We start from the raw sequence: 22924 nt of genomic DNA, 5'->3' as shown, positions 1-22924 counted from the left end.
CCAATCGATCCAGACGTTTTCTGCACGAAATCACGTCAACCAATCGATTGACCAATCGATTGAACCCCCCCAATCGATTGACCAATCGATTGAAATCCAGAAAACTATGTAGAGCTTGAAATTAGCTTCGTTTCACATCCGAGATCACCTCATTCCGATATCCGAGTCAAAAGTTATGGCCTTCGGAAGTTCACTACGTCCGAACTTCCTAGTTCCATGCCAACTCCCTATTGGACTTACGATCGCTAAGTGCTCGATCAACTTTTAACCCATCTGGACATTCTCCTCGCGCCAAGTGTCCGGTCAACCTTGACCCACTTGGACTTACCATCTCATGCCAAGTGTCCGGTCCTCATGACCCACTTGAACTTCCTTCCACCAAATGTCCGGTCATCCTTGACCCATCTGGATTTCCTCTTGCCAAGTATCTGGTCAATCCTTTGACCTTCTTGGACTTCCAAACACCAGGTGTCCGGTCAACCTTGACCCACCTAGTTTTCCACATGTATGGTTTCACTCATCAGGTCTTCCCATCTGCCTAACTTCACTCACTAGGACTTTCACCTACCTTCAACCACTAGGATTTTCAGCTGGCTACACTCACCAGGATTTTTCCACTGCCCGGCTTCACTCACCGGGACTTTCACCTGCCTGGCTTCACTCACCAGGACTTTCACCTAGCTTCACTCACTAGGATTTTCCAACTGCCTAGCTTCACTCACTAGGTCTTTCACCTGACTTTACTTACCAGGATTTTTCTTTCTGCCTAGCTTCACTCATTAGGACTTCCCAGTCAAGTATCCGGTCAATCTTGACCTACTTGACTCTTCTTCAAACTCAGACTGGTCAAACTCTAACCAGAGGGGAATTGCTCCAGCAATCTCCCTAATCGGATCACCTGTAATCTCCACGTATTATCTGTATTGTCAAACATCGATACTCAAACATAGAGACTCAAGCTTGAGCCAACTCAAGTTTAGTCAACCAGGTCAACCTTGACCCAGGGATATTGCACCAACAATCTTCCTCTTTTTGATGTTTGACAATATCTTTAAGTTAGGCTAATCTCATAGCATCAACTTCCTTCATGTCAATGTATGAATGAGGGTTTCCTTCATTCTCCCCCTTTCCTAGAGGGCAAACTTCCTCTTAGGTAATGAAGGTCTAACTTAACCACACATTATCCCCCTATTGGCACACATCAAAAACTCTCTCCCTGAAGAGTCACTCACCATTGTTCACAACTTCACTCGTTGTGTTCAACACGATAATGAAAGTCTCATACCCTTCATTCATCATCAATGCTCATCCTTGAGCACAAACACCCAAATAATGAAGTTATCCACTCCTCATTGTATTCAAAATGCTCAACCTTGAGCATTTACGCTAAGGAAGGTTAACCACCTTCCAAAATGTATGAAAAATAGATTTTCATGTCCTTAAAGAGTAACTCCCCCTAAAGACATGCACGTAACTTCTGTCATTGCACTAACAATGACTTGGAATCCCTAAACATATAGGAAACCCAAATTTAAAAGTTTTGAGGCTCAAAAATTCAATATTGAAATCAAACCTCAACCTAAACCTCTACTTAGTCTTCCTTAACCAATCCATCCTTGTTTTCATCATGAGAACTCCCCCTAAATGTATACAAATGTGTTTTGAGGGGTAAGGAGAGGTTATATAGACTAAAAAATGCTGAACTCTAGCTTACCCAGCCAAAATCAGCATTTCAATAGATTGGAGTTGGGTCCCAATCGATTGAACCTAGCTGAATCAATCCACTGATCGATTCAGACTGCATGGATCGATCGGTGGATCGATCCAGCGAGCTTCTGCTCGCGAGAAATGCCTTCTCAATCGATCGCTTGATAGATTGAGGCACTCCAATCGATCAGGTGATCGGTGATCGATTGAAGGTTTGAAAATGCTGAAATTCACTTTCAGTCAATTTCAAAAACTCTCCAAAAATTCTACAAAATTCGAAAAATCATGAAAATTCATGTAGGCATTCCTTAGGGCATATACTATCAAGAAAAAATATTTTCCTATGAAAATACTTTCTATTTTCCAAGATTGACACAAACTTGAAAACTTGTAAAAACTTTAATGTTTTCTTCTAGTTTGTGTCTAACTTTTCAATGATGATTACTATCAAAAGATAGTCTTCATCAAAATTTTCTAAAAGCATTTTAAAACCTTTTTCAAAACCAATATCCAACCATGTTCTTTGGGCTCAATGCACATGACTTGTACATTAGCTTTCCCAATGATTGGAGAACACATAACTAGTGTTGTTTTGATGAATTTAAAACTAAAAAAAATACACTTAATCAACACCTTGAGTTTTGTTCATCACCCTAACATCTCACTTGTATCTAATGTATACGAAACCACATATAAGTCACCTTATAGTTCTTTAGTAAGATGTAAACTTTGGTTTTGCCCTAATCTAGGGATCATGCATATCTATCTAGGTATTTTGAGGTTAGGAACATCCACCAAGGATGTTACTTGTTAATGAATGTCATTTGTCCTTAGTTTGCAAGGAATTAAAATAATGCATGATGTGTTATGGCATACATCAAAGATAAATAATTTTCAAAAGAAAATTTCCTATGACTACATGATGTATATATGACATGACATAGTATTTTTGTATTTTTCATAATAAGGCATGAGTGCAAGAATAAATATGATGTCATGACATATTATGGGCAAACAAAGCATAGCAACTTACCATAAATAAAATACCTAGAATGACTATCTAAATATCCTTAAACCTTAGCTAACTTAAAGTTTAAACCTAGATTCTCCAATATTTCCCAAAAAAAAAAAATGTCAAAACTCAATTTTGACATTTCCTTTGTTTTTCCTACATTGTGTCAATTTAAATTAAGCATATTCCTCAAATTTTGGCACAAATTACTCTTTTAAAAAATAACAAATTAAAATAAAGCTTAGATTTGCCTTTAACTTCCCAATAAAATGTCAAAGTCCCAACTTGACATTTCTTTACGATTCTCCCACTTATGCCAATTTAATTTAAAATCAATTTTCTCAAATTATGACACATTTTACTCATTTCAAGAGTAAATCATAATCCTTTTCATTTTCAAAGGTTAACAATAACCTTGAAAATTCTCTCCGAGTATCAACTTCATCAAAGTTGGGTTAACTACCATTCTAATAGGAGTTGACACTCTCTAACCCATCTAAGAGGTAGAGAAAATGCTCCTAGGAACCCAAAACCTATTGGTGTTCCTTGGATGCTCTAGGTATTCACTAGGGATAACTTCCCTAGATACCTTCCTAGTGACCTTGTTAGGCTTCTTAGAGTCCTTGGTCATTTTTTCTAGGTCAACTCTAGGGATTTCTTCCCTTGTGACTTTCTTAGACTTCTTAGAAGTCTTAGTCACGTTTGTTGTTGCAAAAATATTTCTAGGGATAACTTCTCTTGTATTTTTGACTTGACCACTAGGCTTAGGGTTAGTTCCATAATTATATGGAACTCTATGGTAAGAAGACACATCCTTTTTGATTTTAGGTTTGTATCCCAAACCTCTATGACCCTTGATGACCCTTGTTGTCCTAAACCTAGATTTTGCTCATTTTACCCTTTTTGGATATTTTCCATCCTTTTTAGGGTATTTTCTAATTTATCAAGCCTTGACCTCAAGACTTGATTTTCTCTCATTAAATCCTTAGTTTTTTATTTTTCATTTAATCCTTGAGCATTTTTATTTTTAAGCTTGTAACTAAAATCCTTAGAATTCTTGTCTAAATTTTTATCTACCTTCCAAGACCTAGGTGTGGTAGTTTTAGCATGAAGAGCTACATGTTTTTTCTTAATTCTATCATGCTTCCTATTTTTATGGTAAATAGTATTAAATGATATAAATTAGAACTAGCATGCTTTTTACCATTGTTTAAAGGGGTAGGCTCAACAAATAATACCTTGCATTTTACCTTGGAGGCTCCTCCTTGAGTTGTGCTTCCTCCTTGAGCCTTGACCGCTTTCTTCCCCTTGGGACATTGACTACAATAGTGTCCCTTTTGATTGCAAGAGAAGCACACAATGTGCTCCTTGCTCTTCTTTGTTCCGGGAGCGGTCTCTTTGGGCTTCTCCTTGCCCTTTAGTGCCACTTGGCTCTTCTTCTTGGCCAATTTTGGGCATTTGCTTTTATAAGTCCATGTTCCCTACACTCAAAACATATAATATGATTTTTATTCTTAATTGAACCATTTTTACCTTCATGTGTAGGGATGACACTTGCTCCTCCATTTGATGTTTCTTGATTTTTGGAGGATGCAACATATTCTTCTCCATTTGACCCGGATGTAGAAGCTTCTCCTTCTTCTTGATCAGATGTCAACAAAGGTCTCTCCCCCTCAATCCTAGAGGTGGAGACTTCATCTTCCTCTTCATCCTCTTGTACATGAAACAAGGAATATGCTCCTTCCTTGCTCTTTTGGTTGCACTCCTTTGAGGATGAAGCTTCTAGGACTTCTTCTTTCGATATTGAGCACCTCTCAACCTCGGAGTCCTCTTCTTCTTCTTTTTGATCTTGATTCAATGAATCATCCTCATTTGATTCTTCTTGGATTGGTACGGTGGAGGGAATCTTATGAATTGTTGTCAATTTACTCCAAAGCTCCTTGGCATCCTTGAATTCTCCGATTTGCACCAAAATGTGGCTAGGTAATAGATTGACCAAAAGGTTGGTCACTTTATCATTTGCCTCGCTCTTTTGAATTTGTTCTTGGCTCCACTTGCTTCTCTTGAGAACTTTGCCCTTTGAACTTGTTGGAGCTTCGAAGCCTTCCATAAGAGCAAACCATTACTCTATCTCCACCATCAAGAAATTTTCGATCCTTGATTTCCAAAGATCGAAGCTCATCATTGTGAACGGTGGAGACACCCTTGTATCGAATCCAAGTCCATCTTGGAATTCCATTTGAAGTTGAGCTTCTTGAATGAAGTCTTCGACTTGTAGAATTGCTCTAACTTTTTCATCCTCTAGCTTTTTGCCCCTTTCGGCGATGATTTCGGTGAAGAGCAACCTCGCTCTGATACCACTTGTTGGGGCCGAAATGTAGCTAGAGGGGGGGTGAATAGCTCGTCCCGATCTCATGCTTGTCGTTGCTTGCTTCTTGTGATGATGTGCAGCGGAAAATACAAGAACCAACACAACAACGCTAACTCTAGGGATTTACTTGGTATCCACATCAAGAAGAGGTGACTAGTCCAAGGATCCATACACTTACACACTCTCCACTATGAAAACACTCCTTTACGGTAACTACCGTAGGCGGAGAAGCCGTACAAGCTCACAATACAACAATAAGAAAGAAAGAAACAAAATACAAGTAAATCTTACAAGATTACAATAAAACCCTAGCTTCTTCTTCTTCTTGTTGCAACTCGCCTCTTGACTTGGATGTGCCTCCAAGAACCTTCAAGAACTGGCGATGAAGAAGAAAGGATCGCTGTGTGGAGTTTCTGTGATCGCCTGTGGAGAAGAGATGAAGAATTTTCCGAAGACACGCTCGCCAACGACTTTATCTGCGCCAACGGTCGAATCCCAATCGATTGGATTGCTCCCAATCGATTGGGGAGGCTTTGGATCGATCGGCCGATCGATCCAGAGCGCCCCTGTGCTCTTTGGAATCACCCTGAATCGATTATCCGATCGATTCAAGGCTTCTCGAGCGATTTTCAGCGCTCCAATCGATCAGCCGATCAATTGGAGATTTCAATCGATCAACTGATCGATTCAGAAGCTTACTATTCGCTCAGAAACTCTCCCAATCGATTGGGGAAGTTTTGATCGATTACTCAATCGATCTAGACGTTTTCTGAAATCACGTCAACCAATCGATTGACCAATCAATTGAACCCTCCAATCGATTGGCCAATCGATTGAAACCCAGAAAACTGTGTAGAGCTTGAAATTAGCTTCGTTTCACATCCGAGATCACCTCATTCCGATATCCGAGTCAAATGTTATGGCCTTCGGAAGTTCACTACGTCCGAACTTCCTAGTTCCATGTCAACTCCCTATTGGACTTACGATCGCTAAGTGTTCGATTAACTTTTAACCCATCTGGACATTCTCCTCGCGCCAAGTGTCCGATCAACCTTGACCCACTTGGACTTACCATCTCATGCCAAGTGTCCGGTCCTCCATGACCCACTTGAACTTCCTTCCACCAGATGTCCGGTCATCCTTGACCCATCTGGATTTCCTCTTGCCAAGTATCCGGTCAATCCGTTGACCTTCTTGGACTTCCAAACACCAGGTGTCCAATCAACCTTGACCCACCTAGTTTTCCACATGTATGGCTTCACTCACCAGGTCTTTCAATCTGCCTAGCTTCACTCACTAGGACTTCCCATCTGCCTAGCTTCACTCACCAGAACTTTCACCTAGCTTCAACCACTATGATTTTCACCTGGTTTCACTCACCGGGACTTTCACCTGTCTAGCTTCACTCACCAGGACTTTCACCTAATTTCACTCATTAGGATTTTCCAACTGCCTAGCTTCACTCACTAGGTCTTTCACCTGACTTTACTCACCAGGATTTTTCTTTCTGCCTAGTTTCACTCACTAAGACTTCCCAGTCAAGTATCCGGTCAATCTTGTTATACTTGACTCTTCTTCAAACTCAAACCGGTCAAACCCTAACCAGAGGGGAATTGTTCCAGCAATCTCCCCAATCGTATGATTACACCTGTAATCTCCACATATTATCTGTATTGTCAAACATCGAAACTCAAACATAGAGACTCAAGCTTGAGCCAACTCAAGCTTAGTCAACCAGTTCAACCTTGACCCAGGGATATTGCACCAACACATTTAAGTCTCATCCATTCTTCGTATGTTTTCTATCCATTCCCATCTTATATTCTACCTTTACCAGCAAACAAAGCTGTTGACATCAAATATGGACTGCATTGGAAGCTTGAAATGCTGCCAAAGATTGATTACATAAGTACAAAGAGGAAGTCTCAATTGAAATTATCTTAGTATTCTCAAGTAAACTAGTCGTGAAGGAAATAAGGCAGATAAAACAACTGGATGTAAAGTAGCATATGATTTTTTTTTCATAGTTTATTTGGATGAAAACACTAACAAAAAAGTCAATGGAAAATTACCAAATTTTATCTTAATTTTGATTCCTTTCAAATGCAGGCAGAAGTAAAAGTTGTCAAGGAGACAAACGGCTAATCTATCCCTCACTAAAATAAACTTACATCACACACTTCTTGTAAACCACTTAAAACATACCATATCAACATTTACATTGCTCATTCTCAATTTTTGTTACCCCAAAGAATATCAAATCTACAGTTACATATTTGAAATTGCAACATCCCAAAGACATTTATGTCATTTTAGCATATTTTCTTCCCGCCTTTCTAGTTTTCCTCCCAAATAAACAAAATAACTAAAAAAAATACTGAATAAAATTTTCCATCTCCTCCAATAAATAACTCAAGAAACATTCAAGTCTCATCCATTCTTTGTATGTTTTCTATCCATTCTCATCTTATTTTCTATGCATTGGAAGCTTGAAATGCTGCCAAAGATTGATTACACGAGTACCAAGAGGAAGTCTCAATTGAAATTATCTCAGTATCCTCAAGTAAACTAGCTGTGAAGGAAATAAGACGGATAAAACAGTTGGATGTAAAGTAGCATATCATTTTTTTTGTTTCGTAGTTTATTTGGATGGAAACACTCAACAAAAAGTCAATGGGAAATTGTCAAATTTTATCTTAATTTCAATTCCTTTAAAATGTGGGAAGAATATAAAAGGTTGTTATTGCAACATCCCAAAGGAATTTATGTCATTTTAGCATATTTAACTTCCCACCCTTCTAGTGTTCCTCCCAAATAAATAAAATAACTAAAAAAAGAACACTGAATAATAATTTTCCATCTCCTCTAGTAAATAACTCAAGAAAAAATTAAGTCTCATTCATTCTTACTATGTTTTCTATCCAATCCTATCTTAATTTTGACCTTTGCCAGTAATCAACATCAAATATGGACGCATTTAATTGGAAGCTTGAAATGCTGCCAAAGAGAGGAAGTCTCAGTAATTTTTTTTTTATAACCCGAGTGTTCGGTGTTTGTCCAGCTAATTCTAGAGGCAAACGATCTTCCTCCTGATTCACTTATCGAATAAATCTGGGACACAACTTATACATACTCAGAGACCAATCTTTAAAATGCTAATGTTGTATTCTCCAAACATGTAATAGTTAGTTTTCAATGAGTATTTTTGGAACAAAAAGGAAAATAAATATTACATGAGGTCCATTTTGAGAGTCATGAAATACATAAATATGATTAACATAGAGATTCAATCATAGGTCTGAGCTTTTCTTTTCTTCTCCACATACTGCTCGCTCCTACATCCTGAGGGAGTTCCTATTGTTGAGTGTTGAATGAATTTTAATTTTCAGATTAAAATCACTTAATCCATACTACACGAGCTAATTTGCTGGACTATCATAAGTTGAAGCTAATTGACATGCGGTGGCAGAGGGACTCAAGGCCATTGCCAAAGTGGGAAGAAGAATTAGAGAAAAGAGAAAAAGGCAGAAGCCAAGTCGTTTTACAGAAAGGATGAACTAAGAAAGTCTGGACGAAAGAGGCCAAAAGTCTAAGAGAACCATTTTATTCCTCTAAACATCTCCCTCATTGGTTTTGAGGAATAATAGTTTCCATAGCGTTGAAGCAAAACCAAACCAAAAGATTTCACTGTTGAAGTAGCTCGTATTGGCATCAGAGGAGTACTTGCAAACATTTACTACAAAGTACTCACCTAAGGTGGGTTAGGTTAGTAAAACAGTGATGGCACCTCTCAGACACCATTTCATTTAGCCTCCTGAGATATTTCATTCATCCTTTCTGAATCATCAAACTAATGATGGAGCTCTAAGTCATGCCCAGATCAAAGCAATTTAGACATATTATCCATTATTTTAAGATATGTTAATTATAATTTGGTTTCCACCTAATTAATGAATTTGATCAAAAGATTATTCTTTTACCTCCATTGTGTTAGAAAACCTTTGTGATTCACAACTTCAGAATGTATAATATAAATTTTTAACATTATCATCGTTATTCTAGTTCATTTACTTAGTGTATGCAACAAGATAAGAGTCAACAATTTCATTGACAATTTAAAAAACACCTTTCAGGAGGAGATATTAATCATTACAGAAAATTACAGTGGAATTAAACAAAATATAAATCAGTCAAAGGAACTGTAATGTTAATACCTACAAACACCAATTTAGTTAAGCTTACAGGTTCTCTGAGATTACCTTATGCAATTCCCTGGTCACAACCTGTTGTCTGAATAATAGTTTGGTTCTCACAGCACCTTCAAGAGCTGAACCTCAAAAACCAATGGCTCGCTTGCATGAGACAAGAGACTTCTCCGGGGACCAAACTTCAATGAAATAATGTACGCTATGATTATTGTTGATTGGTTGACATCTGAAAAGATTTATTTAACACTTCAACAAGTGCAAAGAGCAAGGAAAAAAGCATACCTCATCAGGTATTGGTTTTAGGTTTTCATTTATATAACCAACATTTGGGGGAATCAAAGCTCTACGTTTCCCTAGATAAAATCATGAATCCATTAGGAAATTGCATAAGGAGATAACTAGAGTGCCCATATTAATTAAAAGAAAAAGATTTAACAAATCTCAGGGTAAGTAACTAAAGTTTCAGTTGTAGATGACATTTTGACAAACTTGAAACTCTGAGAGGCACTATACAAACAAGGAGTAAAGCCAAGGAGACAAAACAAAACAATCTTATAATCTATTACCTAAAGAGACATAGGCATTGCTCCTCAGTAATTTACGAGCAGAGGATATATTAACATCACAGAGGGAACAGTTACATCTGCATGAAGAGAAAGGATAATATATGCAAGGCACTGCTTGCAACTATCTAGCTCATAGTTCAACATGATCGTCATCTTGTCTATGTAAATAACCCAAGCAGCTATACTTGGATGATGTTCTCACTCAACAAAGTTTCAGCATCAGGGTAGCACTCAATTGAAGCTATACATTAAAATCTAGTTGACATAATTGTTATGCTTTAAATATGAACAGCATACCTCCAGCTTTCATGCCAACTATAACATCTTTAAGGCCCTCTATAATCTGTAAAAGTGTAGAGAGACATCAGGAATTTTCCAATAAAAAATTAGTAAATATGTTAAAACTTATGAATAAAAAAGATAACCGAGTGCCCGGTGCACGAAGCTCATGCCAATGTGGGATCCCAAAGAAGGGTAGGGCCACATTGGGTCTATTGTTAAAACTTATGAATGATATGATATTTTTCTAAGAGAACCCCATTTAGTGAATTTGTTAACATATATGTCCCTGACCATATGTAACTATTACTAATGCTAATTGGGAATAAAGTAACTATTAGCTAAACAAATGTTAATCTTATTTCAAAGAGTAGTTGATATGATACTAGCTAACCTGTTTACCATCGAGGGGAAGCACCACAGGACTGCTCTCCCCACTGAATTGGTCAACTGTGCTGTAGTTTAAATTCAGAAAGGGGAGAAAACACATGTATAAGTCATGAAAAGTGAAACTGAAATAAAACTATAAATGCAATATTCTAGAAGCAAAGATCAAAAATAGGTAGCACAATGAGGCATGTAAAGGAGGAAAAGAAAGCATAATTCCTAATTCCAAATTCTTGTGATATAGTGCCCAGGATCTTAATCTCAAAAAAAGTATAACATGATCTTAAGCTCAAAAAATGTAACTCAATATCTTGAAGTGCTTGCCGGTTGTGAATTTAATGTTTTTGTCCAAGGCATACGATAGCTACTGCATAATATTACCACAAAAATATTAGATAGTCACTGATATTTAAACCTAGCCCAATTTACTGCTATACATGGATGCATAACCTGAATTTGGGGAAAAAATAAATTGGTTACTATTACCTGTGCACAAAGTACCCGTTCGATCTTCGGCAAACATAATTAAATTCAACAAGATCTCCTTCATGTGCTTCTGGACCTTCCCCTTCAATGATATCTAAAAATAAAACAAATCAAGTTTAAAACTAATTGGCATGTTAACTAGGACAAGAAAATCAATTTGATGCTAATAAATAGAATCATATGTTGTGCATATATGTTACCTTGGATTTTCACACCACTCTCTAGCTTCCGGTACCTAGAGATTCTTATAGAATATAACATGGATACATACTAAGAGAAAACCAAGAAATACAAGTAGAAAAAGTAGTTAGGAATCCCAATTTAAAGAACCGTTTCAATTATTACCTACAATTACCGGATGTTCTCAGAGTCCTTTGCCTCTTGCAGCGGCAATGAAAGAGCAGGGTTAGAGAAAATCAAAGCAGCAACACCGACAACTTCCCTTCTTGATACTCCACGTGTAAACTGAGACACAAGAGACCTCATCCGAATTGTTCTTGCATCCCGTCTGCACAAACTGGATTGACTTAGGGATTGCATTCTTTTATTTTTCATTGTATAAAAATATATGTTTATCTAAAATTCTCTAAATAGCAAAATCACATTTAGCATTGCACAAGAAGACCGAAATCAATGAAGAAGGGATATTTCCTGCACGGCTGAATTAGGATTGACCTACCAAGAATTTGCCAATGCAACCCTAATGTTTTATAGTCAGTCCAAGGATTTCATTTTACCGCAATATAAAGTTCATTCTTCAAGAACAGTGGGGAACAAATGATGAGAAAGCTTTAAAACAAAGCAAGATAAACAAACGAATAAGGATCAACCATCAAGCAGCAGCGAGTGGTACCTTAGAGCGTGAGGGGCGGAAATCTTCATCGTAACCATCGACGTCCTGAACATGGAGGTGCAAAGAGCGCAAGCTTGCATTTTTGATCTGCTTCTTCCCCTTCTATTCCCTCTTCTCTTCTGGATCCACGGAGGGCTGGCAGGAAGCCTCGAAGCCACGCGGCCCACGCCATCGACAGAGAATATGTCTGCCCTTCCCTTCCTGGGACCAGTAATTTACGGATCAGATTATTTGCCCTAATTAGAGGAATTAGGATTGTAAACAAGCTGAGCCGAGTATTGGGGTGTTCAAGTTTGTTTGATAAGATAATTGAGCCGAATCGAGCCGAACTTAAAATAAACCAAACTTTGAAATGAGTGTTCAAGTTTGACTTGGTTTATTTTTTATGAGTTTGAGCTTGTTTGAAATTTGACTTGAGTTTGGTTCATTTAGATGTTATCAAACTCTCAATTCATGCTTGACTTGAGCTTGGTTCATGTAGATGTTATCAAGTTCTCAATTCAAGCTTGGTTTGAGCTTGGTTCGTTTAGATGTTATTAAGCTCTCAATTGAAGCTTGTTTGATGTTTGAAACTTTTAATTGTTTGATTGATTATTAAGATTGATAATTTAAATTTATTTATTATTTTATTTTATTTTATTTTATTATTTATTTGACATATTGAAAAGAGTTTTATTAATTGATCCTGTTCGAACCAGAAATCAACAGACGCTGGGCACGTGGCGCTCCCTGGCTCGCTGATGTAGATCTCCGACTGGTGGCGCGATGCTCCGGCTAACCTGCACAGAAGTCGGGCCGGGAAGGGGGTTCTCGGCGACGACCCTCCGACGCTCAAGTCAGGTAAATTACGATGAACAAGGTGGCTCCCAAAGTCTCAGAGTACGTACCCAGAATCCTCTGTCGGTGAAACCTGAGGTTCTTTATATAGAGCTGTGAAAGGTTTGGGCACGCGTACCAAGGTGCATAAGTGTCCTCTGTCCTATCCTAGGTATGCGGCTGTCAGAAAGCTTACCTGTCCTTTCCTAGGTACGCGGCTGTCAGAAAGTTTACCTGACCCATATCGCTACAGTCAAAGCATGCCCTCGATGGGACAGCAGAATCCCCTGTCACAAGATTTGGAGCATGGCACACACGTGAAACCTACAGGTTGTCAAAGAAAGAAATCCTCTGGCCTTTTCCTTTGCTCCAAACTTGTAGTCCGAGCGGACAGATACCTAAACATCCGACCGGACATCCGCAGTGGTTTACTTGTGCTTTGTGGAGACTAACAAACAGGGGTGCTTTATGACTGTGGTCGGTCAAAAGGTCAGCTCGGTCCATGACCTTTTTAACTGAGCGTCGGAACCCCGATTTGACAGGGTGCCTCCCAACTATAAGTGCTAGCCGGCCGGACCCCTCCGGGTACTCGATTCCATCGGCCGGCCGCCGTCCGTCCGGTCGGACCACACTCTCCTCTGGGCGGGCGGCTGTTCCGGTGACTTCCACTTGGCGTTGACTTTGCAAGAAAAGGGGGGGGCCCACTCTTACTACCGGATCACTTGCCTTCCCTTCAAGTCTAGTCGAAGGAGGCACATAGTCCGACTGACTGGACTGTGAGTCTAGCCGAACGGCTCTTCCATGCTAATACTCTCCGCCCGGTCAGCGGCAGAGATATCCTTGAATGAATCAATGATGGCTTTCGCCGGATCTCCTCGCGTTCTGCGCCAATCTTCGACATCAATGTCGATCATACCTTCATTAAATGCTCCGAATGATTGACTGCCACGTGGAGCAATGCCATCAGAGTACGGAGGCGGTTGCATGATATTTGGATGTGACCGAAGCAATTCGAAATAAACGGCTAGATGTATGCGTTGATTCCCGTGACCTGGATCCGACGGTGGAGGCCGACCGGCCCTCACCCTATAAATTCTTCTTTTCCTTCTCGCCTTCACACGCCTCCGTTACCTCTACTGTTGCTCTCTGCGCTGTGGAGCTCCGGCGATCTTGTTGCTGCCTTCTGACGCTCTCCGGCGCCTTTCCTCGATTCATCTCCCCTCAGTAAGGTTTTAGATCTCTCCTCCTTCCTTTCCGGTATCTAATCCGCATTTCTCCCCCTAGCTCCAGTCTTTGAAATTCCATTCCTTCGTCTTTGGAACTTCCTTTTTTGATTTATCCTGTCCGGATCATGGCCAGTTCCTCTCCTCTCGAAGAACAATCCCTAGGCCCATGGTATACTACCATGCGATCCCGTTTCGAACAACGGGATTTTGATATATTGGCTGACAATTTCGAAATCCCCGAGGATATCGAAGTTCGCCTGGCTGGTCCTGCCGCTCGGCCACACAGACTGCCGCGCGGTGGTTTCTGTGTCTTTCGCGACCAATTTACCGCCGGTCTGCGGTTCCCCGTAGATCCTTTTATAGCAGACGTCTGCAATTATTTTGGCGTGCCGCTCGGAAGTTTAGTACCAAACACCTTCCGTCTCCTCTGCGGCGTTGTCGTTTTGTTTAAGATTCACAACATTCCCCTCCGACCGGAGGTCTTCTTTTATTTCTATTATCCTAAGCAAGCCGAGCCGGGCACCTTTATGTTCCAAGCTCGGCCCGGTTTGGTCTTCTTCAATAAACTACCCACTTCCAATAAACATTGGAAGGACTATTATTTCTATATCCGCATGCCCAGTCAGCCCAACTTTCCGACCCAGTGGCAAGTCAGTCTACCTCCTACTCCTGAGTTGAAGAAATTCAAGACCCGACCGGATTATCTTCACGCCGCAAATGTACTAGCCGGTCTGCGGCTCGACATCAACAAACTTCTTCACGAGGGAGTGATGTACATTTTTGGGCTGAGTCCTATACGGACCCCACTTCCGACCGGCTTCGGTAAGAATTTTGCTTGGGCACTTGCTTTAATTGCTAACTGATTTCTTCTTCTCTTCATGCAGCTGACATCGTCATGGACTCGGTGATGGCCGGCGTTCTGAAGAGGAAGGCAGCGGCGCTGGAGGCCGCGGCGGCCAAGGAAATGAAGGCGCTGGGTATTCAGCTGGTCGGTTCTCACGAAGGAGAGAGCGGCACTCAGGCTGAATCGGAGCAGGCGGCCAGCGGAGCTACCCCTCCAGGAACCAACGGCCCCGAGGAAGGGTCCGTTCGGGAGGAGGAACAGCCACTGCAAAAGAGGCGCCGGGTGGAGACTCCGCTGGCTACCTCCGCGGTCCAACCATCCGATCGGGCCGCTGTGGCTGCTAAAGGAAAGGAGCCTGTGCACGAGACCATTTCGTCCGACCGACGCCTTCTGACGAGCTGCCTGCTCCGGTTGAAGCCACTCCGGTCGACACTCTCCCCCCTGCTCGTCAATCCAACGTTCGACCATCCATTCGCGGTTTTCTGCGCCAGCTTCGATCCCGATCGCGGCCGCACAATACGGGTTACTCTTCATCTTCCGACTGAAGAGTTGCTACCAGAAGCCGACCGGCCCACCGTGCCCGAGCACACCATTACTTTGAAAGGGCCCCTCGCCGAGATGTGGGCCGACGCTCGGGCGCGCGTGGCAGTGATCCCCCTCCGGAACTTAGCCAACAGCCACATGCAAGCGGCTACGGGGGTAAGTTTGTTGTTTTTTCAAGTTTTGCCTAAATATTTCAGCTCGGCTTTTAACAACCGGGCCTTCTTGCTTCAGAGATGGGTGGAAGAGATAGCAGTTTCCAGCCGCCTGGCTATGGCGGACGAGGAGATAAGACAACTGCGGGCGGCAGGCGGTCCGAGCGGCTCCCAAGGCCCATCCTACTCCGAGCTGCAAAAAGAGCTGAAGAGGGCTCAAACTCTACTAGCTGCTGAGCAGAAGAAAACAGCTGACCAGGCCCACGCCCTAGCCGAGTCCGAGCGACAGGTCAAGTCGCTTGACACAAAGATAACTCTGGCCACCACTCGGAAGAACACAGCCATCTCCGATCTGGAGAAGAAAAACGTGGAGGCCCGGGGCCTGGAGTTGAAGATAAAGGAGCTGACGGAGCAGCTCGATCGGGAGAAGGCAGGCCGCTCGGCCGATGCGGAGAAGATTGAACGTCTGAATGAGGCCCTCACAAGCTCCCAGGCAACCTTCAAAGAATACCAGGATGCCGAGCCGAGCCGAGTCGCCGCTCTCCGACAAAGCCACATCCGATCGCCCGAGTTCTCGGAAAAAATTTGCGAGCGGATGTACTCGGCTTTCGACTTGGCCATTACGGCCACTATGACCTATCTAAAGTCGAAGGGCCTTCTTCCGGAGTCCACCAATATTCCGGCCGGCGATCAGGTGGAGCTCCTGAGCAACATTCCGAGGGACCTCTACGACTACATCGAGTAATTCTTGTAATTTCGCCGCTCGGCTGAACATGAACCTTTTTGTACTTAGGCCACTCGGCCTAAGGTTTTAATTTTAATGAAATGCTTTCCTTTCGTGTACTCTATCTTTTTGCACTGTTCCCTTGCTAACACTTGTACTGTCCGCTCGTCTTCTATCACATCATACCTTGGGCATTCGAGGTGCATTCTTGCAAGTGTTTTCCCCAGCTCTTCCGTTCGGCCGAATATCATTCTGTGTTGCTAGCCAGAATCGCTTGTTATAAGCCGATCCGAACCTTTTATACCTCGAGTCCGAACGGAAATTAGCGTCGGTCTGACTCGGCGGAGAATACGGATAATTGCAGTGTCGACGATATTCCGCTCGGATTATTTATAGACGTCGGCTCGTCTCTCTATTTTTAACGACGGAGCTCGTCGGTTCGTCCGCTCGGATTATTTATAGACGCCGGCTCGTCTCTCGATTTTTAACGACGGAGCTCGTCGGCGCGGATATTTATAGCCGGACGGCGCGGCTCTCGATCTTTAACGACGGAGCTCGTCGGTTCGTCCGCTCGGATTATTTATAGACGCCGGCTCGTCTCTCGATTTTTAACGACGGAGCTCGTCGGTTCGTCCGCTCGGATTATTTATAGACGCCGGCTCGTCTCTCGATTTTTAACGACGGAGCTCGTCGGTTCGTCCGCTCGGATTATTTATAGACGCCGGCTCGTCTCTCGATTTTTAACGACGGAGCTCGTCGGTTCGTCCGCTCGGATTATTTATAGACGCCGGCGCGGCTCTCGATCTTTAACGACGGAGCTCGTCGGCGCGGATATTTATAGTCGGACGGCGCGGCTCTCGATCTTTAACGACGGAGCTCGTCGGCGCGGATATTTATAGCCGGACGGCGCGGCTCTACGGTTTAACGTCTGGGCTAGACGACCTTCAAGGCTAACTCCTTACCAGGTCGAGCGACCTTGGCCTTCCTTTCAGCAGAGGATACCCTGTGCTTTCATCTTTCTACTTCCTGCATCGCAAGTACATAGGCGACCCAAAAGTATATAAGTTTATATTTAGCGCACCTTTCACCCAACTTGGAGAACGTATTCATGGCCGAACGGCTCAGGGTCTACTTCGTCGGGCATTTTGGCTCGAATAAGTTGCCTCCGTCCGAACGGCACGGGGCCTTCGTTCCTCGAGCGCTTGGCTCGACCCATTTACCTCCGGCCGAGCGGCGCGGGGCCTTCGTTCTTCGAGCGCTTGGCTCGACCCATTTACCTCCGGCCGAGCGGCGCGGGGCCTTCGTTCTTCGATGATAATGCCTTATATTCGCTCTTTTGACTTTTCATTTCTGCATTTCCAGTAATCAATCGAAAAATGTACACAGGATGACTTACATAGGCACACCTTTCACCCCGCCCGGTAAGGCTGGAGGTGGTTCGCGCTCCACGGCCTATCTAGCTCCCTACCGTCCTCATCCTCCAAATAATACGCGCCCGAGCGGAGCTTTTCGATGATTTTGAAGGGACCTGCCCACGGAGCTTCAAGCTTGCCGACGTCGCCGGCCGGCTTGACTTTCTTCCAGACTAGGTCGCCTACCTGGAATGATCTGGGAATGACGCGTCGGTTGTAGTTTTGCTTCATTCGTTGACGATAGGCCATCAGCCGAACGGATGCCTTGGCACGCTCTTCGTCGACCAAATCTAGCTCCATGTTTCTCCGCTCGGCGTTGCCTTCATCATAACACTGGATCCGCGCGGACTCGACGCCGACTTCGACCGGAATGACGGCCTCACCGCCGTATACCAAATGGAACGGCGTGACTCCTGTCCCTTCTTTTGGCGTCGTTCGGATGGCCCATAAAACGCCCGGCACTTCATCCGGCCAACTTCCTCCCACGTGGTCGAGCCGAGCGCGTAGAATACGGAGAATTTCCCGGTTGGCTACTTCGGCTTGACCGTTGCTCTGGGGGTAAGCCACAGACGTGAAGTGTTGCTCGATGCCGTAGCTTTTGCACCAATCTTCCAGCACCTTCCCTGTGAATTGCCGCCCGTTGTCGGAAACCAATCGGCGAGGGATACCGAACCTACAGATGATATGTTGCCAGATGAATTTCTTGACCATCTGCTCGGTGATCCTGGCTAGTGGCTCGGCCTCCACCCACTTGGAGAAATAATCGACCGCCACTAGCAAAAATTTCCTCTGCCCGGTCGCCATAGGAAATGGACCCACAATATCCATTCCCCATTGATCGAACGGACATGAGACGGTTGATGCCTTCATCTCCTCTGCCGGTCGGTGGGAGACGTTGTGATACTTCTGGCATGAAAGGCAAGTAGATACTGTCCGGGCGGCGTCTATTTGTAAGGTCGGCCAAAAGTATCCAGCTAGCAAAATCTTCTTGGCTAGTGATCTTCCGCCCGGATGTCCTCCGCACGATCCTTGATGTACCTCTTGGAGGATGTAAGCCGAGTCTTCCGAGCTCACACACTTCAACAGCGGGCGAGAGAAAGCCTTCTTGTAGAGCTGATCGCCGATGAGTGTGAACCGACCGACCCTCCTCCTGAGCAGCTGGGCTTCATCCCGACCGGCCGGTGTGGCTCCCGAGCGGAGGAACTCTATGATGGGTGTCCTCCAGTCGCTTGGAAATGTGAGGCCTTCCATCCGGTCGACGTGCGCCACCAGCAGTACTTTTTCAATTGGTTGCTGAATGGCGATCGGCGTTATAGAACTTGCTAGTTTGGCTAACTCATCGGCTGCCTGGTTCTCCGTTCGGGGAATCTTTTGAATAAGGACCTCTCGGAAAGTAGCTTTGAGTTTTTCAAAGGCTTCAGCGTAGAGCTTAAGCCGAACGCTGTTGATTTCAAAGGTACCAGAAAGTTGCTGAGCGGCCAACTGTGAATCCGAATAGAGAGTCACCCGACCGGCTCCCACATGCCGTGCTGCCTGTAATCCGGCTATGAGGGCCTCATACTCTGCTTCATTGTTGGTGGCTTTGTAGTCCAGCCGGACGGATAGGTGCATCTTTTCTTCTTGAGGTGAGATCAGCAATATTCCAATCCCACTTCCGAGTCGAGTGGAAGACCCATCCACATATATCCTCCACAGAGCTTCCGGCTCTGGCCTCTGCACTTCGGTCACAAAATCAGCCAAGGATTGCGCTTTGATTGCCGAGCGGGGCTGGTATTGGATGTCAAATTCACTTAGTTCTGTCGTCCACTTGATGAGCCGTCCGGACGCTTCTGGATTCAACAGCACTCTTCCTAGTGGACTGTTTGTCCGGACGATGATGGTGTGAGCCAAGAAATATGGTCGAAGGCGCCGAGCGGCTAGAATCAAAGCAAAGGCCAACTTCTCGAGCCCGGTGTAACGAGATTCAGCATCTTTTAAAATGTGGCTTAGAAAATACACCGGCTGCTCTTCGCCGCTCGCCCTCACAAGTGCCGAGCCTACAGCATGCTCAGTTGACGACAGATACAGATAAAGTGACTCACCCCCGATCGGCTTGGCAAGTATAGGCAGAGAATTCAGATATGTTTTCAATTCTCCGAACGCTCGGTCACATTCCTCATCCCACTGGAACCTGGTAGCCTTGCACAAGATCTTGAAGAATGGTAGGCTCCGGTCGGCGGTTTTGGAGATGAATCTGGACAAAGCAGTTATCCGACCGGTTAACCGTTGCACTTCCCTTGTATTTCTGGGAGGCGGCATGTCTTGCAGAGCTTTCACCTTGCTAGGATTGGCTTCAATTCCCCGCTCGGTCACTATATATCCCAAGAAACGCCCCCCTTTTGCTCCGAACAAGCATTTCTGGGGATTTAGCTTGACTCCATATCTGCGTAGCGTTTGAAAGGTTTCTTCCATGTCCTTGAAGAGATCGGCCGCTCGGAAGGATTTGATAAGAATGTCGTCCACATAAACTTCCGCCCGATCTGCTCCCTGAACACTTTGTTCATCAAGCATTGATAGGTGGCCGGCATTCTTCAATCCGAACGGCATCACATTGTAGCAATATGTGCGGCGATCCAACTAACCTTTTCCCGATCTTCACGGCGGCGGTGCTTGGTGATAGCCCCGTAGGCGTCGAGCATGCAAATTAATTCACAGCGTCGAGTCCACCAATTGATCTATCCGGCAAAGGATAAAAATCTTTGGGGCATGCTTTGTTTAAGTCCCAAAGTTGATGCAAACTCTCCACTTGCCGCGGCTTGGAGACCAATACCACGTTGGAACTCGGGACCTCGCGTATGTCGCGGCCTCCGAGTTTCTCTACTTCCGCCGGATGATGGCATTACGCTCGCCTGAAATCTCTTTCCTCTGCTTCACCGGCCGAGCGTCCGGTCATGCAACTCATGCTGCGTTAGGCTCGGCGAAATTCCGGGCAACTCATGTGTCGTCACGAAGACATCATGATTTCGTTGGAGGCATTGGATCGCTTTCTCCTTTCTTCCTCCGATCGGGCGATAAAGTCGTGGCCTCCGATCGGGTCGGATGGATCTGAACTTCCTCCTTTTCATCATAAATTAAAGCAGGAGATTTCTCGGTTATGGCGTGTACCTCGATTCGGGGCGCCTTCCGAGCGGAACAAGCTTCTGCTCGGATCATCTCTATATAGCACCGCCGAGCTGCTAGCTGATTTCCACGCACTTCTCCTACTTTATCCTCCACGGGGAATTTTATCTTCTGGTGGAAGGTTGAGACAACCGCTCGGAATTCGCCGAGCGCTGGTCGTCCCAAAATGACGTTGTAGGACGAGGGAGAGTCGACCACCACGAAGTTTATTGTCCTGGTCCTCCTGAGCGGCTCCTCTCCCAGCGAGGTAGCCAGCCGGATCTGTCCGACCGGCTGAACTTCGTTGCCCGTAAACCCGTAGAGCGGGGTCGTCATGGGCAGCAGCTCGGCTCGATCAATTTGCAGCTGATCAAACGCCTTCTTGAATATGATGTTGACCGAGCTCCCTGTGTCAACAAATATGCGGTGAATGGTGTAATTTGCTATTACCGCTTTGACGAGCAGAGCGTCGTCGTGGGGCACTTCTATTCCTTCCAAGTCCCCGGGCCCGAAAGTGATTTCCGGTCCACTTGCCCGCTCTTGGCTACAGCCGACCGCGTGGATCTGCAGCTGCCGGACGCCCGCCTTTCTGGCTCGGTTGGAGTCTCCTCCGGTCGGCCCACCAGCAATAACGTTGATCTCGCCCCGGGAAGTATTGCTCCTATTTTCCTCCTCCCGAGCGGACGGTCGTGACCGCTCTCTGGACGCCCGGCGATTCTCCTGCCTCGGAGGTCTGTGCCGATCGGGTGTCTGCTGATGTCGCCCCTCGGTGCGGGTCCGGTCAGCTTCATGAGTCCTACGTCTCCTGTCGATGGGAGGCGACCGTCGTTCGGCTTTCCTGGGAACAGGATTGGACACAAAGGGAAGACTTCGGCAATCCCTCGTGTTGTGCGTATCCGTCTGGTGGAAGGTGCAGAACATAGGGGTCCACCTCTTCTTTGGCTTTGGCCGAGCGGCAGCCACTTCTTGTACGTGCGATCTGGCGTGCGGGGATCGAATTGCTTCGGCCCTCGGTCCTCTGGGTGGCTGCTGAGCGGCGTGCTGTTTCCGCTCGGCATGAACAGGTGCGCGCTCGGCTGGAGTTTCCTTTTTCCGAGCGGCTTGCGCTTCTTCCACGTTTATATATTCGTTGGCCCGATGTAGCATGTGATCATAATCTCGGGGCGGCTTTCGGATGAGCGACCGGAAGAAGTCCCCATCCACAAGGCCTTGCGTGAAGGCATTCATCATCGTCTCCGATGTGGCCGTGGGGATATCCATCGCCACTTGGTTGAATCGCTGAATATAACCTCGAAGCGATTCTCTCGGCTCTTGCTTGATGGCGAATAAGCTGACACTTGTCTTTTGATAACGCCGACTACTGGCGAAGTGGTGGAGGAAGGCCGTTCGGAATTCCTTGAAGCTAGTGATGGATCCGTCCGGCAGCCTCCGGAACCACCGTTGAGCAGATCCCGAGAGAGTGGTAAGAAAGACTCGGCACTTCACTCCATCGGTGTATTGATGGAGCGTGGCTGTGTTATCAAACTTACCCAGATGATCATCCGGGTCCGTCGTTCCATTGTACTCGCCGATCGTCGGAGGCACGTAGTGCTTGGGTAGAGGGTCTCGTAGAATTACCTCCGAGAATTGGCGATTGATCCGCTCGGGAGATGAGTCCGCCCGGGGAGCTTTTCCTTTTCTGTCATCCCGCCTTAGAATTTCGTCTGAAGAAGAGCCTCTATCTCTTCGAGCTGGTGCGGCTTCAGGGGTGCGAAATAAGGCCCGATGGAATGCGACGGTGGCTGGAGGTGCTTCCGCTCGGCCACCAGACGCAGATGTTGCTTGTTGCTCTGGCCGTTCGGCTGATGTTTTTTGTCTTTGCTCCACTAGTTTGGCAGCCCTCATCTCGACCAGAGCTTCGAGTTCTTCTGTTGAAAGCGCCACCGTATGTTGTCGTCCAGCCTCGTCCATTGCTCTTGTTCGAATGCAGGTGCGTTCCCACAGACGGCGCCAATTTGATCCTGTCCGAACCAGAAATCAACAGACGCTGGGCACGTGGCGCTCCCTGACTCGCTGATGTAGATCTCCAACTGGTGGCGCGATGCTCTGGCTAACATGCACAGAAGTCGGGCCGGGAAGGGGGTTCCCGACGACGACCCTCCGACGCTCAAGTCAGGTAAATTACGATGAACAAGGTGGCTCCCAAAGTCTCAGAGTACGT

The 22924-nt window shown here is 45.0% G+C and overlaps 1 protein-coding gene across 1 annotated transcript; it reads right to left on the bottom strand.

The window, feature by feature from the left end:
• Positions 1-8100: 8100 nt before the first annotated feature.
• LOC122038159 (peptidyl-prolyl cis-trans isomerase FKBP16-1, chloroplastic) lies at positions 8101-12075 on the bottom strand. The gene is made up of 8 exons (XM_042597784.1): positions 11870-12075; positions 11372-11533; positions 11217-11260; positions 11017-11110; positions 10538-10598; positions 10162-10207; positions 9581-9651; positions 8101-9477 (listed from the first exon to the last, which is right to left on the bottom strand). Exons 1-8 carry the CDS (start codon positions 11947-11949, stop codon positions 9400-9402), a joined length of 636 nt encoding a protein of 211 aa, XP_042453718.1. The 5' UTR covers positions 11950-12075; the 3' UTR covers positions 8101-9399.
• Positions 12076-22924: the final 10849 nt, after the last annotated feature.

This window comes from Zingiber officinale, chromosome 1A, assembly GCF_018446385.1.
Source record: "Zingiber officinale cultivar Zhangliang chromosome 1A, Zo_v1.1, whole genome shotgun sequence".
NCBI classification, from domain to species: Eukaryota; Viridiplantae; Streptophyta; class Magnoliopsida; order Zingiberales; family Zingiberaceae; genus Zingiber; species Zingiber officinale.
Note: the sequence above shows the minus strand (reverse complement) of the source record. Positions and strands in the feature narration are given on the sequence as shown.

Coding starts and splice junctions, on each gene's coding strand:
- LOC122038159 (XM_042597784.1), bottom strand. CDS start 11,949: ATGCAAGCTTGCGCTCTTTGCACCTCCATGTTCAGGACGTCGATGGTT. Junction 10,208..10,537: donor TTCCCCTCGATGGTAAACAG/GTTAGCTAGTAT, acceptor ACACTTTTACAG/ATTATAGAGGGCCTTAAAGA. Junction 9,478..9,580: donor TAAAACCAATACCTGATGAG/GTATGCTTTTTT, acceptor ATTTCATTGAAG/TTTGGTCCCCGGAGAAGTCT.